A 19,622-nucleotide genomic window follows, 5' to 3' on the forward strand; every position below is an offset into this window, starting at 1 on the left:
CACAGCTCCTCCCTCAGCTTTTGACTCAGTTTCCCCTCCTCATCCTTTAGCTCTGCAGAGGCTTCTCTGATCTCTCTGTCTAGCTGAGACCCTCCCCTGCCCCCAACATGGGCTCTCAAATCCCCCACATATTTTCATAGATAGCCCCTACCACAGCTACAAACTTCAGTTTATTGGATGGCTGGGTGACCAATGTCTGTTTCTCCTGCCAGACCCTGAGCTCCGGAAGGTCTGGAGCACGGTGGGTTTTTTCCTCGGCATTTAGCACAGAGCGTGTAGAGTGTTGTAGAATGAGTTAATTATTTTCCGTCCTTCACACAGAGCCCCTCCCTGTTCTCAAAGAGCTTAGGGTCTAAAAGGCTCAGATATCACACATTATGCCACTTAATCCTCACCCCCACCCTGGAGGCGCTGTCGGTGTTCCCACTTTAATGAGAAGAGCTTCAGACAGCTCATCACTAGCCCGAGTACACAGCAAGTAAGCGGCTTTGACCTGGTATGTCTGGTCCAGAGCCACAGCTCTGCCTACTACACCACCCTGCTTTCCTTCCCCAAGGGTCTCTGAATCTTCCCTTGCTCACTGTCCCCCACCCCCATCCCCCACACGCTGCTTAAGCTCAGGACTGACAGGCAGAATTCGCTCACTCAACCACTCCTTCACTCAACCCAGCAGCCGGCTCATGCACTGGCTGTCTTCTAAACAGGGCCTGCCATAACGAGATGGAGCGCAGCTCGAGGAGCCCTTCAGGGGAGCAGGGGCCTTTCTCCCACCCGGACTGCCCTCTCTGAGGCTTTTCCAGCAGAAGCGAAGACCCAGGCAGCTACCCTGCCCTCAGACTCTCGTTCACTGCTCACTGGGGAAGGACTAAGCACCAGCCCTTATCATCCCCCCTCCCCAAAGGACAGCAGCCTAAAATATACAGGCTGAAAAATACAGAGGAGCACAGTCCCCAGGTCTCTGCACTCTGAGGACTCCAGGACAAGAGAAGGGACAAAGTTAGGCACGATGGCTTTGCCTGTAATCCCAGCACTCTGGGAGGCCAAGGCAGGAGGATCGCTTGAGCTCAGAAGTTTGACACCAGCCTAGGCAACATGGCAAAACCCCGTCTCTATAAAAAATACAAAAGTTAGCATGGCGTGTGCCTGTAGTCCCAGCTACCCACGAGCCTGAGGCGGGAGGATCGCAGTAAGCCCAGGAAGTCGAGGCTGCAGTGAGCTGTGACTGCGACGCTCCAGCCTGGGCAACAGAGAGAAATCTTGTCTCAAAAATAAAAGAGGGACAGAATTCTGCCCCCCTCCTCCCAGACAATGCTTTGACTGTCCTCTACCCCAGGCAACTCTGGAGAAAAGTTTTGGACTTAAGTCACAGACTAGGGTTCTAGCTCTGGGCCTGGTGCCAACTGTGGTACCCTCTGAGAATAAGTCACCTTGCCTCTCTCTGAGCCGCAGATTCCTCATTTTATCTGCAGGATGCGGGTGCTGATGATAATTCTAAAGCCTGTCCCATAGGATTGAAGGTGAGGATTCAATCATTCAGACCCAGAGATACAGTTTTCACATACATGGTTGACCAGCGAAATGTCTTGGCAACGTGGGGACGCCTAGGGGCCTGCTAAGCTGCCTGCGGACACTTGGCAATGCGATTCCGGGAAGGCTGTAAGGGAATGCCCCTAGTAGGCCGAGCCCAGAGCCTCCCTTCAGTGGACCTTCAGCAGTGGGAGCCCCCGCCCCTTGCTCAATGGTTGTGGGGAAGCTGTGCTCAGTCAGCCCACCAGCCAGGGGCCCTGAGGAAAAGGTTGGAAATGAGACCGAACACACTGACGCTCAACTTTTCCCAGACTTGGGCACCTGGAGCTCCTCTAGACAGGGCAGGTGCCAGGAACTGGAGCTCTCAGAATCACAGCTACTCTCAGGCCCACCTTAGGACAAGCGTCTCCCTCAAGCTCCCTTCTTTAGTTGGATTCTCCAGGATCTAGAATCCTCGCTATACAGACAGCGTCCATTCACTGGGTCCAGGCGCCAGGCCAGTGCGTTATGTGCTCTCTCACTGACACCTCACAACAACGCTGTGGAAGAAGATTTATCATTACTTCATTCTACAGATGAAGAAACTGCAGCTCGAAGAGGCGAAGTGATTCGCCCAAGTCACAGAGCCAGTTCGTGGCAGAGCAGGGATTCATACCCAGGCCGGCCTGCCTCTAAGCCTGCGAAGTGGGGAGAATCACTGACAAAGACACAAAGCAAAGATCAGTTCCGCCTGTGCTGGGGGGCGGGGGGATTCTCTCCCTGTTGCTTGTGATGAGTCATGGAAAGCACAGGAAATTATTGTACCCGCCACTCTTTCTGCAGGAGCAAAGATCCCCCAGAGATCATCAATGCCGAAGCCCACTGACACCCGCACACCTCATCCCACGCTCCAACACACCGTGTTCTGCCCTGCAGACACCCCATACCCTGGAATTCATACTTTCCAATTGAGGAGATTGGGTCTCTATTCTTCGGACAGGGAAACTGAGGCGGATGGGAGGCGGGGCAGGAAGAATGGTGCCTGGGCATCCATGACTGGGCTGAGACTACAGTTCATCTCTCCAACCTCTGAGTCCACGATCTGACCTATGCCCTGCACGGTGGCATCACAGCCCAGAGAGGTTTAGGGCCATGTCCTCGGTCCAGCATGGAGGACCCATTTTCAACTAACAGTAAATACCAGGGCATCTTTGTTGTTTAAAGGATGGAAGTTTTCCTCTCAACCCTTATTGGCCACGTCTGAGCTTATGGGCTGTATCAGGAGGGCTACTTCTGGGGCAAGCTGACGTCTTAGGCGCTCTGAGAAGGTCCCCGCACTCTCCATAAACTCCAAGAAGAGCATCTCACTTCCTGGGATGAAAACCCAAAATCCACTCCAGCCCAGACAAACCTCTGCTGCCTTTGGCAGAAGAAAAGACTGTTAGAGGAGGCAAAGAGAAAATGGGAGGCGGCATTTGTGAGGATGGCGTGAGGCTTCTCTGAATCCTATTCAGAATTCCTGACCAGATGGCCACTGGGGAAGGGAACAGAGAACCGGTTGGCGACCCATAGCTGTCGCCCATGGTATCCAGGAAATCACTGACAAAGGCACACACAGCTGCACAAACACAGGTGCGGCCACTCTGGACGCTCTGCTGCCCTCGGGGTTTCAGGGGCTTGACAAGAACAACAGTCACATTGTTACACTCAGACAGAATCACAAACTGACCGTTAGGGACAAGCACACACCAACAGATGAGCACCAAATATGACTCGGTAAGGGCCCCACGGCGAGGTGCTGACACCCAGCACCCTCCTGTCTGCCCTGCCCGCACGGTGCCCTCACACCGGTCTCCCCAAAGGCCCGCGGCACCTCAGAGCAGCTCTGCCCACCCCATGGGCATGTTTCCGACGTCCAAACATACAGTTGTACTGTCACAACCATCCAATCACAAACTGTGACAGATACACAAACTGACGCCAAACTGTCCCACAAAGAAACAAGGGAATGCCAACAGATAATCAAATGTAATTTACTCAACTGCGGCGCAACCCCCTCCACCACACACACACATACACGCGCGCGCACACACACACACACACACACACACACGATGACACACATTCCTGTGTCCCCCTCGATGTAAGTGGCCTCACCTCTCGCTGGGCCCCAGGTGCCCCTGCTGGAAGTGCGGAGGCGCAGGGAGTCCAGGGTCCGGGCTTGGGGTCCCAAGTTCGTGATCCCCACCCTCCCCCCGGGCCCCATCCCTGCGGTGCCGGCCCGCAGCGGACTCACCGTACGATGCCGAACATGACGAGCACGTTGCCCAGCAGCCCCACGGCGCACACGGCCGAGTAGAGCGCAGTGATGGCGATTGCCAGGGCGAGGGACGAGGCGCTCCGCGCACCCGGCGGCCCCGACGCATTGGCGCCAGCGTTGGGGAAGGCGCTAGGGTAGGCGTCCGAGGCGTTGGCGAAGAGCGGGGGCTGCAGCGCGGCGCCGGCGGAGGGGGCCGGTTCCATGGTTGCCGGCCGCCCCGCCGGCCGGCTCCGCCGCGTCCCTCTCCACCGTGCGCCCTGGGCGCGGGGATCCGACACCAAGGGAGCGGGAAGGTAGAGGCCGCGGCCCCGACGCCGCCGGCTGCCGCGTCCCGGCCGCCCCGCTGTCTCTGCGCCTCCTCCGCCTGCCTCGCACCCGCACCGGCCCAGCCCCCGACGTCCACCCGCTCTCCTCGCCCGGAGCGCTGTGAGCCAGGAGCAGCCGCAGGCTCCTCGGACGCGCCCGCCGCGCGCACCACGTGGCCCGGAGGCGGCCGCCAGTCTGCGCCCGCGACCGGGGGCGGGCGCTGCACCACTGGCTGGGAGCTGGGCAGGGGAGGCCTCCCGCCCCCTCCCTAGGGATGCTCCGCCGGCTCGAGTGCGCCCCCGTCCCAGCCTGGACTCCCCTCTCACCCCCTTGCTACTTTGGTGTCAGAGGGACCTGGGTGTGGATCCCGCCTCCCGCCCCTGCACTTACCGGCGGAGTGACCTTGTGTAAGTCATTTAACCTCCCTCAGCTTCATTCTCTTTGTGAGATGAGGAAAATCGTACCACCGCCCTCAGAGGGTGATTGGGGAGACTGAATAAAATGATTCGAACAAAGAGCGTAGCGCAGTGCCCTGCGCACAGTTACATGCTCCGTAAATCACCCGTATTATCCGTGCCTTTCTTGCATCCCATTCATTCGCTCAACAAAAATTTTGAAGGTGCCTAATAGAAAAGCCAAGTGTTTGGGGGGACCCTCTAGTACACAAAACCAGATGCAGCCTCTGCTTCCTGGGGCTTACAGCCCAGTGCAGGAAAGAGAGAGCAATCCTAAAATGCCATTAAGATATAAGTACGAATTGAGAAAGTGGCAGGGTGTGCAAAACGCAGGGGTCAGGACAGCTTCCCTGGGGAAACGACGCTTGAGGGGAGGGGTGAAGTTTGAGGAGGAACTAACTTAAGGAAGAAACAAGGGAAGAGGATTCCGGATAAAGGAAGCAGTGGGACTGAAAGGAAACCAGGAAGAGGAGAAGGCAGGAAGTGAGGGGGCGATGAGGTGGTGGGCAGGTTCTTGCAGACGACCTTAAGGAGCGCTCTGGCTGCAGTGCGGGCCGATAGAAGTGGGGCACTTGGCTAAGTCATCCTTGCCACACCCCTTCCAAGACCTAACCATTCCAGATTAGAGCCATCCTTCTCCTTGGGGTGCCCAGCCTTTCCAGAATATTTTCTCTACCAAGCATTACTCTGTTCCAGGCACTGTGATAAGCACTTTATCCATGCGCCAACACTTTGGAGTAGCTTCTGTTATTATTGTTCCCATGTTACAGATGAGAAGACTGAGACTCAGCACCAGATTATCCCACCTATCCGAACTGGTCTCCCTCCTTAAAGGGACTGATTGACCCCCGCATCCAGGAGAGGGCTGAGGTCACAGCAGGTGCTCAAGAAATGCTTTTTGGATGATAAAGATCCCAAAGGGAACTGAAGTGGAACAATATTAGGGGTTCTGAGCTCTAGGCTCTGGGGCAATGCTCTTGGCTCTGTGTGTGGCTGGACAAAGACCCCTCCCTCACGTCACCCTCTAGCTTGAGTCATCCATCTATGTGCAAGGCTCCTACCCTTTCCCGGAAAAAAAGCCAGAATTCCCAAGCTCACCCTCTTCTCCATTTTCTCCACCCCACTTAGCTGCTGTCCAGGCACCTCTACCAACTACAGCAAGTCCCCCACCCCAGGGCTTTCCCACTCAACCACCTAAAGACTTATCAGAGATTTTTGCTGTGGTCACCTGCTGCCAAAACTCTCTCCCCTTCCCAAAGGGCCTGGTACTCACAGACTTTTCTAGTGCCAGCGGAGAGAAATTGGGACAGGAAGAAGGAGGGCTACTTTATTGGAATCCTGGTCCCCTCCCTAACCCTCCAAGCCAAGTTTTTTCCTGCCTCAGGACATTTGTACATTCTATTCCTTCCACTTGGAAGGCTGGACCAATTCCCCAGCCTAAGCGTTATTTATCCCTCAAGTTTCAGCGTAAATATCACTTCCTTTGAGAAACCTTCACTGATCCCCACGCCACCTCCAACTATCCCAGCTCTCCTTATTATGCGGCCTCTTCTTTACATATTAATAGTTTCCCATGTATTTATTTGTGTAATCATTGGATTTTTTGTGCATCACCTTCACATAAAAAAGTATTGTGTAAAACTAACCATTGAGTACTATGCTCAGTAACTGAGTTGACAGGATAATTCACACCCCAAACCTCAGCATCACAAAATATACCCAGGTGGCAAATCTGCACATGGACCCCCCTGGATCTACAAGAAAAATTGAAAAAGGCTGGGCACGGTGGCACACACTTGTAATCCAAACATTTTGGGAGGCTGAGGCAGGCAGATCACTTGAGCCTAGGAGTTCGAAACCAGCCTGGGCAACATGGAAAAAACCCTGTCTCTACAAAAAAAAAAAGACTGTTAAGCATGGTAATGTGTGTCTCTAGTCCCAGCTACTTGGGAGCCTGAGGTGGGAGGATCATTTGATCTGGGAAAATAGAGGCTGCAGTGAGTCAAGATCGTGCCTCTGCACTTCAGCCTAGATGACAGCAAGACCCTGTCTCAAAAAAAAAAAAGTTGAAAAAAACATAAAAAGATCTTGTGCATTTCTGTGCCCTCCACCTTAGTGCAAGCACTGACACACAGATGCTCACTTGATGAGTGACTGAATAAAGAAGCTCAGTTCCAACTTTGGTTACTTCATATTTTTTTTTTTAAAGAAGCTCACAATCAAGAAGTTGTGAAAGAGGGCTGGGTGCAGTGGCTCACGCCTGTAATCCCAGCACTTTGGGAGGCTGAGGAGGGCAGATCACCTGAGATCAGGAGTTCGAGACCAGCCTGAACAACATGGTGAAACCTGGTCTCTACTAAAAATACAAAAAAAAAAAAAAAAAAAAAAAGCTGGGCGTAATGGTAGGTTCCTGTAATCCCAGCTACTTGGGAGGCTGAGGCAGGAGAATCGCGAATCGCTTGAACCTAGGAGGCAGAGGTTGCAGTGAGCTGAGATGGCGCCATTGCACTCCAGCCTGGGTGACAAGAGCGGAAGTCCATCTCAAAAAAAGAAAAAGAAAAAGAAGTTATGAAAGATATGTAAATGACCAAGTACATGAGTGAAATAATTGCTAAGAAAACATACATGCTGGCTGGGCTCCGTAGCTCACATCTGTAATCCCAGCACTTTGGGAGGCAGAGGAGGGCAAGTCACCTGAGGTCAGGAGTTCAAGACCAGCCTGGCTAACATAGCGAAACCCAGTTTCTACTAAAAATACAAAAAATTAGCCAGGCTTGGTGGCTCACGCCTGTAATCCCAGCTACTCAGGAAGCTGAGGCAGGAGAATTGCTTGAACCCGGGAGGCGGAGCTTGCAGTGAGCCGAGATTGTGCCTGTGCACTCCAGCCTGGGCGACAGAGCAAGACTCTGTCTCAAAAAAAAAAAAAAAAAAGAAAGAAAGAAAGAAAAAACATGCATGCCAAGTGCAAGTGAATTGGAAATTCAAAGGCTTCTAGGGGGATTCCACAATGACCTTCTAAAGTGAAAACTTGGAAATGATCTTTTTTGGGGGGCGGGGGACGGAGTCTCACGCTGTTGCCAGGCTGGAGTGTAGTGGCACGATCTTGGCTCACTGCAACCTCCGCCTGCAGGGTTCAAGCAATTCTCCTGCCTCAGCCTCCAGAGTAGCTGGGATTCAGGTGCGCAATACCACACCCAGCTAATTTTTGTATTTTTAGTAGAGACAGGTTTCACCATATTGGCCAGGATGGTCTCCATCTCTTGACCTCATAATCCACCTGCCTCAGCCTCCCAAAGTGCTGGGATTTCAGGTGTGAGCCACCGCACCCAGCCTTTAATTTTTTTTTTTTGTAGAGATGGTGTCTCACTATGTCGCCCAGGCTGGTCTTGAACTCCTAGGCTCGAACTCCTGGGCTCAAGCCTCCCAAAGTGCTGGGATTACAGGCATGAGCCACTGCACCTGGCCTTCTAGTCTACTTATCTTTAAAAGACAGTCTCATTTCTGTGGTCACAAATTCATATAACAACGCTGTTGGCTTCCATTTATGGAGAGCATGTTCTATGTCAGGCAATGGGCCAAATGCTATGTGGATTATCTCATTTAATCTCCAAGCAGCCCCATAAGCATATAGAGTGATTATTATTCCATTTTTCAGAGGTTAGTTTACCTACCCAAGCCAGACCTGAGATGCCAAGCCAGGCCTGTGTGACTCCAAACCTCAGTCTCCTGACTACTAGACTATGCTGCCTCCCAGAACAAAGACTAGAAAGTCATCCAGAAAAACATACTCCATCCGCCTTTGCTCAGCAGAGTTTACCCACCACCCTGGTGTAGGGCAATGATTCACTTGGAGCTTGGGAGATTCTTTATTATTTTCTTTTTTTTTTTTTTTTTTTTTTTTGAGACGGAGTCTTGCTCTTGTTGCCCAGGCTGGAGTGCAGTGGCGCGATCTTGGCTCACTGCAACCTCCGCCTCCCGGGTTCAAGCGATTCTCCTGCCTCAGCCTCCTGAGTAGCTGGGATTACAGGCATGTGCCACCACTTCCGGCTAATTTTGTATTTTTAGTAGAAATGGGGGTTTCTTCATGTTGGTCAGGCTGGTCTCGAACTCCCAACCTCGGGTGATCTGCCCGCCTTGGCCTCCCAAAGTGCTGGGATTACAGGTGTGAGCCGCCGCACCCGGCCACTTGGGAGATTTTTGAGTTCATCTCCACTGTTGGGGGGAACCAGGGTAGACACAGTCCTCCACACCTGGGTCACAGAAGAGTTTGAGCTGTGTCTGGAGCTTGTTCATATCCTGACCTCAAGGTGGGAGAAATGAAGAGAAAAACAATGGGAAATCCTGGGCTAACCCAGGGCATCAGAAGGCGTCAGCAGGAGAGAAACAGAAATCACTGAAGGAGTCAGAGCAGAAAGGAACTCCCTGGGGAAGCTATTAGCAATTTAGTATGTGGGAATGTGGCTCCCACCTGCCAAAGAGACAGAGCTGCCTGATAGAAAATACAACGGCTGCCTCCCAGTGAGCAGGCAGCTCCCCTGGGTTGCCTCTCAGTCTGGCTCCATCAGCAATCTCCAGGAGGGGGAGGATAGCAAAGATAACCATAAAATAATGCAAAGGACTTTTGCCTTTCCAAAGTACTTCCAGGCCAGGGGCAGTGGCTCACGCCTGTCATCCCAGCACTTTGGGAGGCTGAGGCAGGCGGATCACTTGAGGTCAAGAGTTCAAGACCAGCCTGGTCAATGTGGTGAAACCTCATATCTACTAAAAATACAAAAATTAGCCATGTTTGGTGGTGGGCACCTGGAATCCCAGGTACTCAGGAGGCTGAGGCAGGAGAATCGCTAGAACCCGGGAGGCGGAGGTTGCAGTGAGCCGAGATCACACCATTGCACTCCAGCCTGGGCGACAGATCAAGACTCTACCTCAAAATAAAAATAAATAAATAAACAAACAAAGAAAGCACTTCCAGATTGATGACTTCATCTTGACACCAGCCTGATACATGGGGAGTTTAGGCTTCATTATCTTCGTTTGCTAGCTAGGAAAACAGACATCTAGAGAGCCTGGTGGGATCCCCAAGGATACACAGCAAACTGGCGAAAGAAATAGGATTGGCACCATCCATATAGTTGCTCAAGCTAGAAACCTGAGAATCATTCTTGACTCCTCTCTGTCTCTTTCCAACACTTTTAAGCAATCACCAGGTCCTGTCCATCCTTCCTTTATAATCCCTGGATCCTGTCATTGTTCCTTATTCTTATTACCAATTTCCTCCTAGTCTGACACACCACCATTTCTTTTTTTTTTTTTTCTTGAGATGGAGTCTCGTTCTGTTGCCCAGGCTGGAGTGCAGTGGTGTGATCTCAGCTCACTGCAACCTCTGCCTCCCGATTTCAAGCAATTCTCCTGCCTCAGCCTCCCAAGTACCTGGGACTACAGGGACACACCACCACGCCCTGCTAATTTTTGTATTTTTGGTAGACACAGGTTTCACTATGTTGGCCAGGCTGGTCTCGAACTCCTGACCCCGGGTGATCCACCCATCTTGGCCTCCCAAAGTGCTGGGATTATAGGCACCATTTATTGCTGCAACTACTGAAATAGCCTCTGAAATGATCTCCCTGCACCCAAGCTTGCTGCCTTCAAGCAGTAACATGGCTTCAGGCTGCTTCACACTTCCACCTCTCTCTACCTCACCAGACCCTTGTACCACCTTACATTTTTACGTTTACATGCTGGGTTCCAACCAAAATAAACTCCTTGAGGTTCTCCAAACAACTTGCTTCTCTCACCTCCAGTTTTATCTGAATGGTTAAGAAAAAATGTTTGAGCATCAGACTGGTTGGATTTGAAATCCCAGCTCATCCACTTAACTAGTTGCATGACTTTGGGTGAGTTATGTAAGTTCCATAAGTTTCATAAACTGGGGACAACAAAAGTACCTACATTTTGGCACTTGGTGTGTATAGGCATTGTTCAGTAGGTGTTAGCTATTGCTGTGATGATGGTTGCTGTGTTTGGAATGCTCTACTGCACCCTCCGAGCCCTCTGTCATCTAACCCACTCCAACACTTCCATCACTTCTCAGCTGAGATGCTGCTTCCTTCCCTGTTCCCCAGATGAGTTTCCATCACACAGTGTCTGTACTCTTGGGGCACGTCTCTCTCCTGGAAGTACAGTCAAGTCCTGAGTCCCTTGAAGACCACCCCATCCAGGCATTGCTGGGGAGGCCTAGGTCTGTCAGAAGGAGGAGGGAAAGAAGTTGAAGAGGGAGTGATACAGTTTGGCTGTGTCCCCACCCAAACCTCATCTTGAATTGTAGCTCCCATAATTTCCACATGTTGTGGGAGGGATCCAGTGGGAGATAATTGAACCATGGGGGCGGTTTCCCCCATACTGTTCCCGTGGTAGTGAATAAGTCTCACGAGAGCTGATGGTTTTATAAGGGGAAACCCCTTTTGCTTGACTCTCATTCTCTCTCTTGCCTGATGCCATGTAAGACGTGCCTTTCACCTTCCACCATTATTGTGACGCCTCCCCAGCCATGTGGAACTGTGAGTCCATTAAACCTCTTTTTCTTTATAATTTACCCAGTCTCAGATATGTCTTTTTTTTTTTTTTTTTGAGACAGAGTCTCGCTCTGTCACCCAGGCTGGAGTGCACTGGCGTGATCTCGGCTCACTGCAAGCTCCGCCTCCCGGATTCACACCATTCTCCTGCCTCAGCCTCCTGAGTAGCTGGGAGTACAGGCGCCCGCCACCACGCCTGACTAACTTTTTGTATTTTTAGTAGAGACGGGGTTTCACCGTGTTAGCCAAGATGGTCTCGATCTCCTAACCTCGTGATCCGCCTGCCTCGGCCTCTCAAAGTGCTGGGATTACAGGCATGAGTCACCGCGCCGGCCTTAGGTATGTCTTTATCAGCAGCATGAAAACGAACTAATACAGGGAGGGTGGTCCCAGGCAGGACAGAGAACTGGATTCTGTGAGAAGGGGAAGATAGAGGAGTTCTTTGAGTGAAGACGTTGGTGGGTGGTAAGAGCCTGAGAGAAGTTCTGCAGCAAGTTCAAGGTCAAGGCAAAAGAGGGGACTGTCTCCCCTCTCTTGAATGGACCCTGAGGCTTGAACAAAAGCCCTTCAGAGATTATTTTGATGAAACAAATGACAGAGACCTCTGCCCCATGTTTCCTGGACCGCGAAAACCTCAAGGGAGCAGAAGGACTGGCCCCCTCTTCCCCAGTGACTGAGGATGGATTTTTCCACCACCCTGGAGGATGGGGCAGAGACAGAGTTCATTTGATTTTTTAAAAGTTTGTTTTTGCATCTGAGTGTCACGGAGGAAATGCCTACACCTGTTAGAGGAATCATCATGAGGCCTAGAATAGGCATCAACAAGACAGATGGAAATTATGCTTTTCAGAAGAAAGATGGTGACTTTGAGGAACTGAACGTGCAAAATCTCCCTCCATTTCCTTGTATCTGGGATTGGCGCCCCGTCCAGACACTTAGCTGTCTGCCCAACAGCACTGTTCCCTCCTCATTCCCTGCAACTGTATCCCCCCACCCCATCAGGGGATAAGGGTTTTCCTTTGATTTGGGGAAAGGGAGCCCCTTCTCTGCCTCAAGGAATGAATTGGTCTAAATACATCATGGTAACCTGTGGTAAATTGCAAAGTGGTCACAATTCTTCATTCCTCTCTACGCCCTTTGCAATGTGACTTCGCAGCCCCTCCCGTATAAGTGGTTGAGTCTATTTTCCCAGCCCTTGGACCCAAGCCAGCCTGTGACTTGCTTTGTCCAAAAGAATGGGATGGAAATGGGAGTGCCAGTTCAGAGCCTGCGCCCCAGGAGGCCTTGCATTCTTCCTCCCAGTCTCAGAACCCTACTGCTGCCATGGGAACAAGCCTGGGCTAGCCTGCTGGAGGATGAACCCAGTCAACCCAGCACCCCAGTTAGATAGAGCCTGAGGAAGCCTCGGTTAGCACCCCGGTTAGAGCCAGCCAACACCAAACACTTGAGTAAGTACGGCCATCCTAGACTAGCCAACCCCCAGCCGACCTAACAGCTGGCCACAGACACGCGAGGAAGCCCAGACAAAATCAGCCAGGACCACCCAGTTACCCATAGACTTATAGCAACAATAAATGGGGGTTGTTTCCAGCCACTAGATTTTGGAGTGATGTGTTAAGTAGGAGCCATCATAAATATGCTTTCTACAGCACTGACTGGTCTAGAAGTGGATAAGTGGCCAGTTAGGCATAAAGAGAAATCTAGTAACAGACTTTTTTTCCAGGATAAAAATCAAAGCTCCATCAGGAGAAAACTGTTTGCCCCTCCCCCTTGGAAGGCTGATATGATGCCTGGAGCTGTAGCAGCCACCCTGCAATCATGAAGCAGTACGCATGAGGATGAAAAGCCAGTACGGTGACATTGTGAGAACAGAAAGACAGAATAAGCCTGGCTCTTTGGTGATGTTGTTGAACTCCAGGTACACCACCTCTGGACTGCCTGCTTCAAGACCTTTTGTTTAGGCCGGGCGCAGTGGCTCACACCTGAAATCCCAGCACTTTGGGAGGCTGAGACAGGTGGATCACCTGAGGTCAGGAGTTCAAGACCAAGCTGACCAACATGGTGAAACCCCATCTCTACTAAAAATACAAAAATTTGGCGGGGCGTGGTGGCTCACGCCTATAATCCCAGCACTTTGGGAGGCCGAGGCAGGTGGATCACGAGGTCAGGAGATCAAGACCATCCTGGCTAACATGGTGAAACTCCATCTCTACTAAAATTATTTTAAAAATAAGCCGGGCCTGGTGGCTGGCGACTGTAGTCCCAGCTACTCAGGAGGCTGAGGCAGGAGAATGGCATAAACCCGGGAGGCGGAGGGTGCAGTGAGCCGAGATCGCACCACTGCACTCCAGCCTGGGTGACTGAGCAAGACTCCATCTCAGACCAAAAAAAAATACAAAAATTCGCTGGGTGTGGTGGTGGCGGGCACCTGTAGTCCCAGCTACTCGGGAGGCTGAGGCAGGATAATCACTTGAACGTGGGAGATGGAGGTTGCAGTGAGCCAAGATCATGCCACTGCACTCCAGCCTGGGCAACAGGGTGAGACTCCGTCTCAAAAAAAAAAAAAAAAAAAAAAAAGACCTTTTGTTTAAGCCGCTGTTAGTCACGTTTTCGGTTCCTTGCAGCTAAAAGCGTTCCTAAAGGATGCACTAGTGTGCGTTCTTCTTGCACTAACATCCCAAGAAGGATGTCACAGGAATAAGTGGGCCTGGGGTTTTGGCATGAATACGTCTTCCTTTGGAGCCCGGGAGGTGGAAGTCTGTGATTAAACATGCAGACTCTGAATTTAAACACTGGGTGGGCCACATGCAAGAGAAGTGACTTTGGATAAGTCACTTATATCCATTTTTCCAAGCCTCCGTTTCATCGTCTGTTAGGAGGCAATAATAATATCACTCACGCCTATAATCCCAGCACTTTGGGAAAGGAGGCAGGAGAACTGCTTGAAGCCAAGAGTTTGAGACCAGCCTTGCTAACATATCAAGACCCCGTCTCTACAAGAAAAAAAAAAAAATAGCCAGGCATGGTGGTATGCACCTGTAGTCCCACTTACACTGGAGGATAGCTTGAGGCCATGAGTTTGAGGTTGCAGTGAGCTATGATAGCACCATTGCACTCCAGCCTGGGCACTGTCATCATCATATATATTTTATAGGATTATGAAAGAGATAAATAAGGTAATCAAGTATAGAGCTTGGCACACAGGAAACATTCAATCTGTTCTTGTCTTAGCCATACTAACAACAACCATGTCTAATATCAAGAACAATAATCATGTTTAGATCAGCCCTCCTTTCTTGATCTTGTGGGGCAAAGTGATCTCAGTTTTAGACCAATCCATCCCTGGGATTTAGCCAGTGTTGAGCTCATGGAGCGCACGGTGCGCTGAATCCTGCCTGCAGTTCATTCCCATGTGTCAAATTGCAGGATTTGTTTGCTTGTTTGTTCGCGAGTGGTGGTTGATGAGGGGAGGGATTAGAAGGGACTTGAAGGATGGGCAGCAGCAGGGATGGCACAGTGGCTGGGAGGACCATGGGACAGGCTCACAGTCCCCAGCCCAGTGCCAACTAGAGCCTCATGAATAGAGGCCACAGTGTCACAGGCAGAAGGCATGGGGCCCCCACATCCCTTGATCCCCCTTGATCCCCTGGCCATCAAGTGTGACCCAGCAAGGCAAAGGGCCTTCAGACTTCTCCTCTGAGATGGCCTGTAGTGCCCCCCCTGCTCACCTCCTGAGGGCAGTGAGCAAACACCATGATGGTAGAAGTAAACATTCTTTGAAAAACTCGACCTGGCTCCTGGTTTTTCTATCAAGCAGTCATCTTCCTCAGGCAAAAATCGGTTCTTCCCTTCCCTTTCTCTGGTTTTTCTTCTCTGCTTGCCCCCTTCAGCTTCCTGCCCTATCCTAACCCTTCCCCACCAGGTTGGAACTCCCATTCCCTCCGCTGGAATCCTAAGACCCACCAGCTCCCCTCGCTCCTCCTCCTCTAGCCTCAGCAATTACTGTCTGGAGCATCGAATCAGCCCAGGCCTCATTTGCATACTCTCATGCTGAAGGTATTGAAAATTGCTTTCAGTTAACCTTGTCAGATCCGAAGTATTCTTCCTCACTCCCCCTCCCATCTAGTCTCCCCCAGCCTCTCTCCACAAAGCATGGGCAGGGCCCTGAACCAGAGGCAGTCACCAGGGAGCCAGACTGAGTGCCAGTACTCCGGCATCTCTGCCTCCCCCTGCAAAGGGCCCTCAGGCTCAGGGCACCAGCCTCCCGGTTGGACCCCTGAACCAATCTGGCAGTGAGTCAGGGTGGTGTGGTGGAACCAACACAGCTTTAGGAGCCCTGGGATTAGTCTTTTATCACCGGAAACGTAGATCTGTAGAACCAGAAAGAAAATTTAGGCATTGGCCAGATTCGGTAACTCACGCCTGTAATCCCAGCACTTTGGGAGGCCAAGGCAAGTGGATCGCTTGAGGTCAGGAGTTCGAGACCAGCCTGGTCAACATGGTGAAACCCTGTCTCTTCTAAAAATACAAAAAAAAAAAAAAAAAAAAAAAAAAAAAAAGCCAGGCATGGTGGCACACACCTGTAGTCCCAGCTGCTTGGAAGGCTGAGGCAGGAGAATCACTTGAACCTGGGAGGTGGAGGTTGCAGTGAGCCAAAATTGTATCACTGCACTCCAGCTTGAGTGACAGAGCAAGACTCCATCTCAAAAAAACAAATTAATAAATAAAATTTAGGCATCATCTAGTCCCACCCTCCTTCAGCTTACAGAAAAGGATGCTGAAATTCGGAGTGATGAAGGAACTTGCGCAAGCCACTCAGCAAGTAAGTAGCAGAGTCAACACCAGAACCCACATCTCCTGAATCCTATGATCATTTCCCCCATACTGGACATGACCTTGAACAACTGTATGTCCTTCCATGCCAGGCACTTTGTGAAGCACTGTACGTATATGATTTCACTTAATCCTTCAAATACCACTTTCAGGGTGTGGGTATTAGGATCCTCAGGTAACAGGGGGGAATCCAAAGCTTAGAGCAGTTCAGGCTGTGACTCCAGATACCCTCCTGGCCAAGGCACAAAACCTCTTTGTGAAATGCTAAGCACCCGGGACCTCAGTTTCTCCACCTGTGAAATGGAAGCATTGGACTCCGTGGCCCTAAGGTCCACCTGTGAGGCACTGAAAGGAATTTCAAGGAGAGGCTGCCTGTTTGCTAGTTGCCCGTATCAGTGGGAGAATTTTTCTGTTTTCCCTGTTTTGCTTCAAAACAGTTCGCCCCCAGGTTTACACCGAAAGGAGCCCAGGGAAGGTGCCATGGTAACCACAGCCGCTGCAGGGAAGCAAATTCGCCTGACTTGGCCAGACTGGCAAACCAGTTGACCCAATGTCTGCCCTTCCCGAGGGGTCAGGACAGAGCTAGGGACAGCCCAGAGGAATGAGATCCCAGGGCATCTGGAGAGGGGAGGAGGAGCCTGCATTCTTCCCCTGTGATGGGAGAGAGTGCAGGTTTGCAGCCTGAAAATTAGGCTCTGTGGTCAGTTCTGTGATATGTAAAGGTGGGAATCTCTGGCAAATCCTTTACCTCTCTGATCCTCCGGGATTTTCTTTTCCTCACCTAGCACCTAAAATATGCACAAAATAAATAGCAGCAGTTTATCATTATCCTTTTAGAGATAGGGTCTCGCTTTGTCACCCAGGCTGGAGTGCAGTGGCGTGATCATGGCTCACTGTAGCCTCAAACTCCTGAGCTCAAGCGATCCTACCACCTTAGCCTCCTGAGTAGCTGGGATTACAGGTGTGTACCATCACACCTGTCTAATTTTTAATTTTTTTGTAGGGACAGAGCCTCACTATGTTGCCCAGGCTTGTCTTAAACTACTGGCCTCAAGCAATCCTCTCACCTCAGCCTCCCAAGTAGCTGGTACTACAGGCATGAGCCACTGTACCCAGCTGAGATTAACGTTTAAATCAGTGGACTCTGAGTAATGCAGATTACCTCCCATAATGTGGGTGGGACTCATCCAATCCACTGAAGGCCTGAATAGTGCAAAAGATTGATTTCCCCTGAGCAAGAAGGAATTCTGCCTTCAAACCTGAACTAACACACTGACTTTTCCCTGGGCCTCCAGCCTGTTGGTCCACCCTACAGATTTCGGACTTGCCAGCCTTCATAATCATGTAAGCCAAATGCCTAAAATAAATCTTTATATATGCACACATCTTTTGGGGTCTGTTTCTCTGGAGAACCCTGACTCATAGGGCCTACTGTGTGCTTAATTCTGAAGACAGAGCAGTGCACACAACAAACAGGTCTGTGGCCTTGCTGAGTTCACATTCCAGTTCAGAGAGGGAGCAATAAATAAGGAACACATCATAAAACAGACTAATTAGAGATGTTTGCAAGTGTGCTGAAGGGCACAACTCGGACTGACCTCAAGGCTGGTCCAGGTGAAGGGTTAGGCAGGGCGGCTTTCAGGCAGAGGCCAAGATTTTGAGGTCAGTTTCCTCTTTTGTAAAATAGAGCAAAGAATATCACTTTGTTTGTCATAGAGAATACGTAGAGTTAGCCCATTCATGTTTAAAAAAAAAATAGGCTGGGCACGGTGGCTCACGCCTGTAATCCCAGCACTTTGGGAGGCCGAGACGGGTGGATCACGAGGTCAGGAGATCGAGACCATCCTGGCTAACACGGTGAAACCCTGTCTCTACTAAAAATACAAAAAATTAGCCGGGTGTGGTGGCGGGCACCTGTAGTCCCAGCTACTTTCGAGGCTGAGGCAGGAGAATGGCGTGAACCCGGGAAGCAGAGCTTGCAGTGAGCCAAGATCTGTCCAGCCTGGGCGACAGAGCGAGACTCCGTCTCAAAAAAAAAAAAAATAGATGGATGTGTCTGACAGGTTGGGAAGAATTGCTGTCTTAACAGATGGCAGCAGGTTCCTTAGAGAGGAAACTGTCTCTCTTTAAGATAACACTTTGATAAACCACTGGAGGTGGAAAGTACAAACCCAAACCCAAAGACATTAGCTCTCAGAGACAAGTGGGTAAGAGAGATCACGTTAGAAGCAACAGGATCTAGGGTGGGGGATGCAAGGACGTATGACTGACATATGAATGCATAAGAAAACAAAGTGGAGAAAGCTTGACACCAAAACACCATCAGGGGCTATTTCTGGATGAGGGAACAACATGTGATTTTGTTTACTTTTTAAAATATCTTTGTGCATCTGTCTAAATCTTTTACAATAAGCAGGGAAAAAAAATCCAGCAAAGTTATTTTCATTTTGCAACCTACATAAATAAATCCTTGCCATCAATCTGGCGGAAGTGGCCAAGATGGCAGGCCCCACCTCACTAAGAGGGGATGAGAGAGAGACAGGAGAGAAGCAGGCCTCATTCGTCCGCTGCATTTGGAAACATGATTCATTTCACACTTTAAGTTGCCATGAAAAGGAAGACAGCGCCAAGGGAGACTTGGAAGAGTTGCCCATCTCTCTCTCTCCCTCCCACTTTCTCTCTCTCCCTCCCACTTTCTCTCTCTCCCTCCCACTTTCTCTCTCTCCCTCCTACTTTCTCTCTCTCCCTCCTACTTTCTCTCTCTCCCTCCCACTTTCTCTCTCTCTCCCTGCTACTTTCTCTCTCTCCCTCCTTTCTCTCTCTCTCCCTCCTTTCTCTCTCTCTCCCTGCTACTTTCTCTCTCTCCCTCCCACTTTCTCTCTCTCCCTCCTACTTTCTCTCTCTCTCCCTCCCACTTTCTCTCTCTCCCTCCCACTTTCTCTCTCTCCCTCCCACTTTCTCTCTCTCTCCCTCCCACTTTCTCTCTCTCTCCCTCCCACTTTCTCTCTCTCCCTCCCACTTTCTCTCTCTCCCTCCTACTTTCTCTCTCTCCCTCCTACTTTCTCTCTCTCCCTCCCACTTTCTCTCTCTCCCTCCCACTTTCTCTCTCTCCCTGCTACTTTCTCTCTCTCCCTCCCACTTTCTCTCTCTCCCTCCCACTTTCTCTCTCTCCCTCCTACTTTCTCTCTCTCCCTCCTACTTTCTCTCTCTCTCCCTCCTACTTTCTCTCTCTCTCTCCTCCCACCCTTCTCTCTTTCCATAGCAAGAGTGAGAGAAGCCCCAAGTGTCCCGTCTTTCTCTCCAGAGAACTCACTCCTGGCCATTTGCCTGCCAGACCCAGAGCTGCTCTTAAGTCCAGGAAAGTTAACAAGGCAGTATCCGCTCCCACCTTTCTCCCTCCCAACTCCTCACCAGGACTCAATCAGGTTTCAGGCTGCTACAAGGCTCTCGATCACGGTCACCTGGTCACCTTCGCCCAGAGAGGGGGCTGCTATTCTTCACTTCATTCCCCAAGGCAATGCGAGCCACAGGCCAGTTCCAGGGATGCAGCTAACACGCCTCGCTGAAGCTTGACGTCTTACAGGAAAACTCAAATGTTGGTATCCAAAAACCCCTCCTCGGAGCCCCTGCTGT

At 50.9% G+C, this 19,622-nt stretch overlaps 1 protein-coding gene across 7 annotated transcripts in view; it reads right to left on the reverse strand.

The window, feature by feature from the left end:
- OPRD1 (opioid receptor delta 1) overlaps positions 1-19,622 on the reverse strand; it is a 95,504-nt gene that overhangs the window by 56,644 nt on the left and 19,238 nt on the right. For 6 of the 7 annotated variants that reach the window (XR_013404841.1, XR_013404836.1, XR_013404837.1 and 3 more), the window contains exon 1: positions 3,803-4,254. The exons of the other annotated variant lie outside the window; for it this stretch is intronic. Coding sequence is in view for 2 of the 6 variants with exons in the window: in XM_001113252.5 (XP_001113252.1) it covers positions 3,803-4,029 (227 nt within the window). In the remaining 4 variants the exon portion in view is untranslated. Of the gene's footprint in view, positions 1-3,802; positions 4,255-19,622 lie in introns of those variants that run through there. 7 annotated transcript variants of the gene reach the window in all.

This window comes from Macaca mulatta, chromosome 1, assembly GCF_049350105.2.
Source record: "Macaca mulatta isolate MMU2019108-1 chromosome 1, T2T-MMU8v2.0, whole genome shotgun sequence".
NCBI lineage: Eukaryota > Metazoa > Chordata > Mammalia > Primates > Cercopithecidae > Macaca > Macaca mulatta.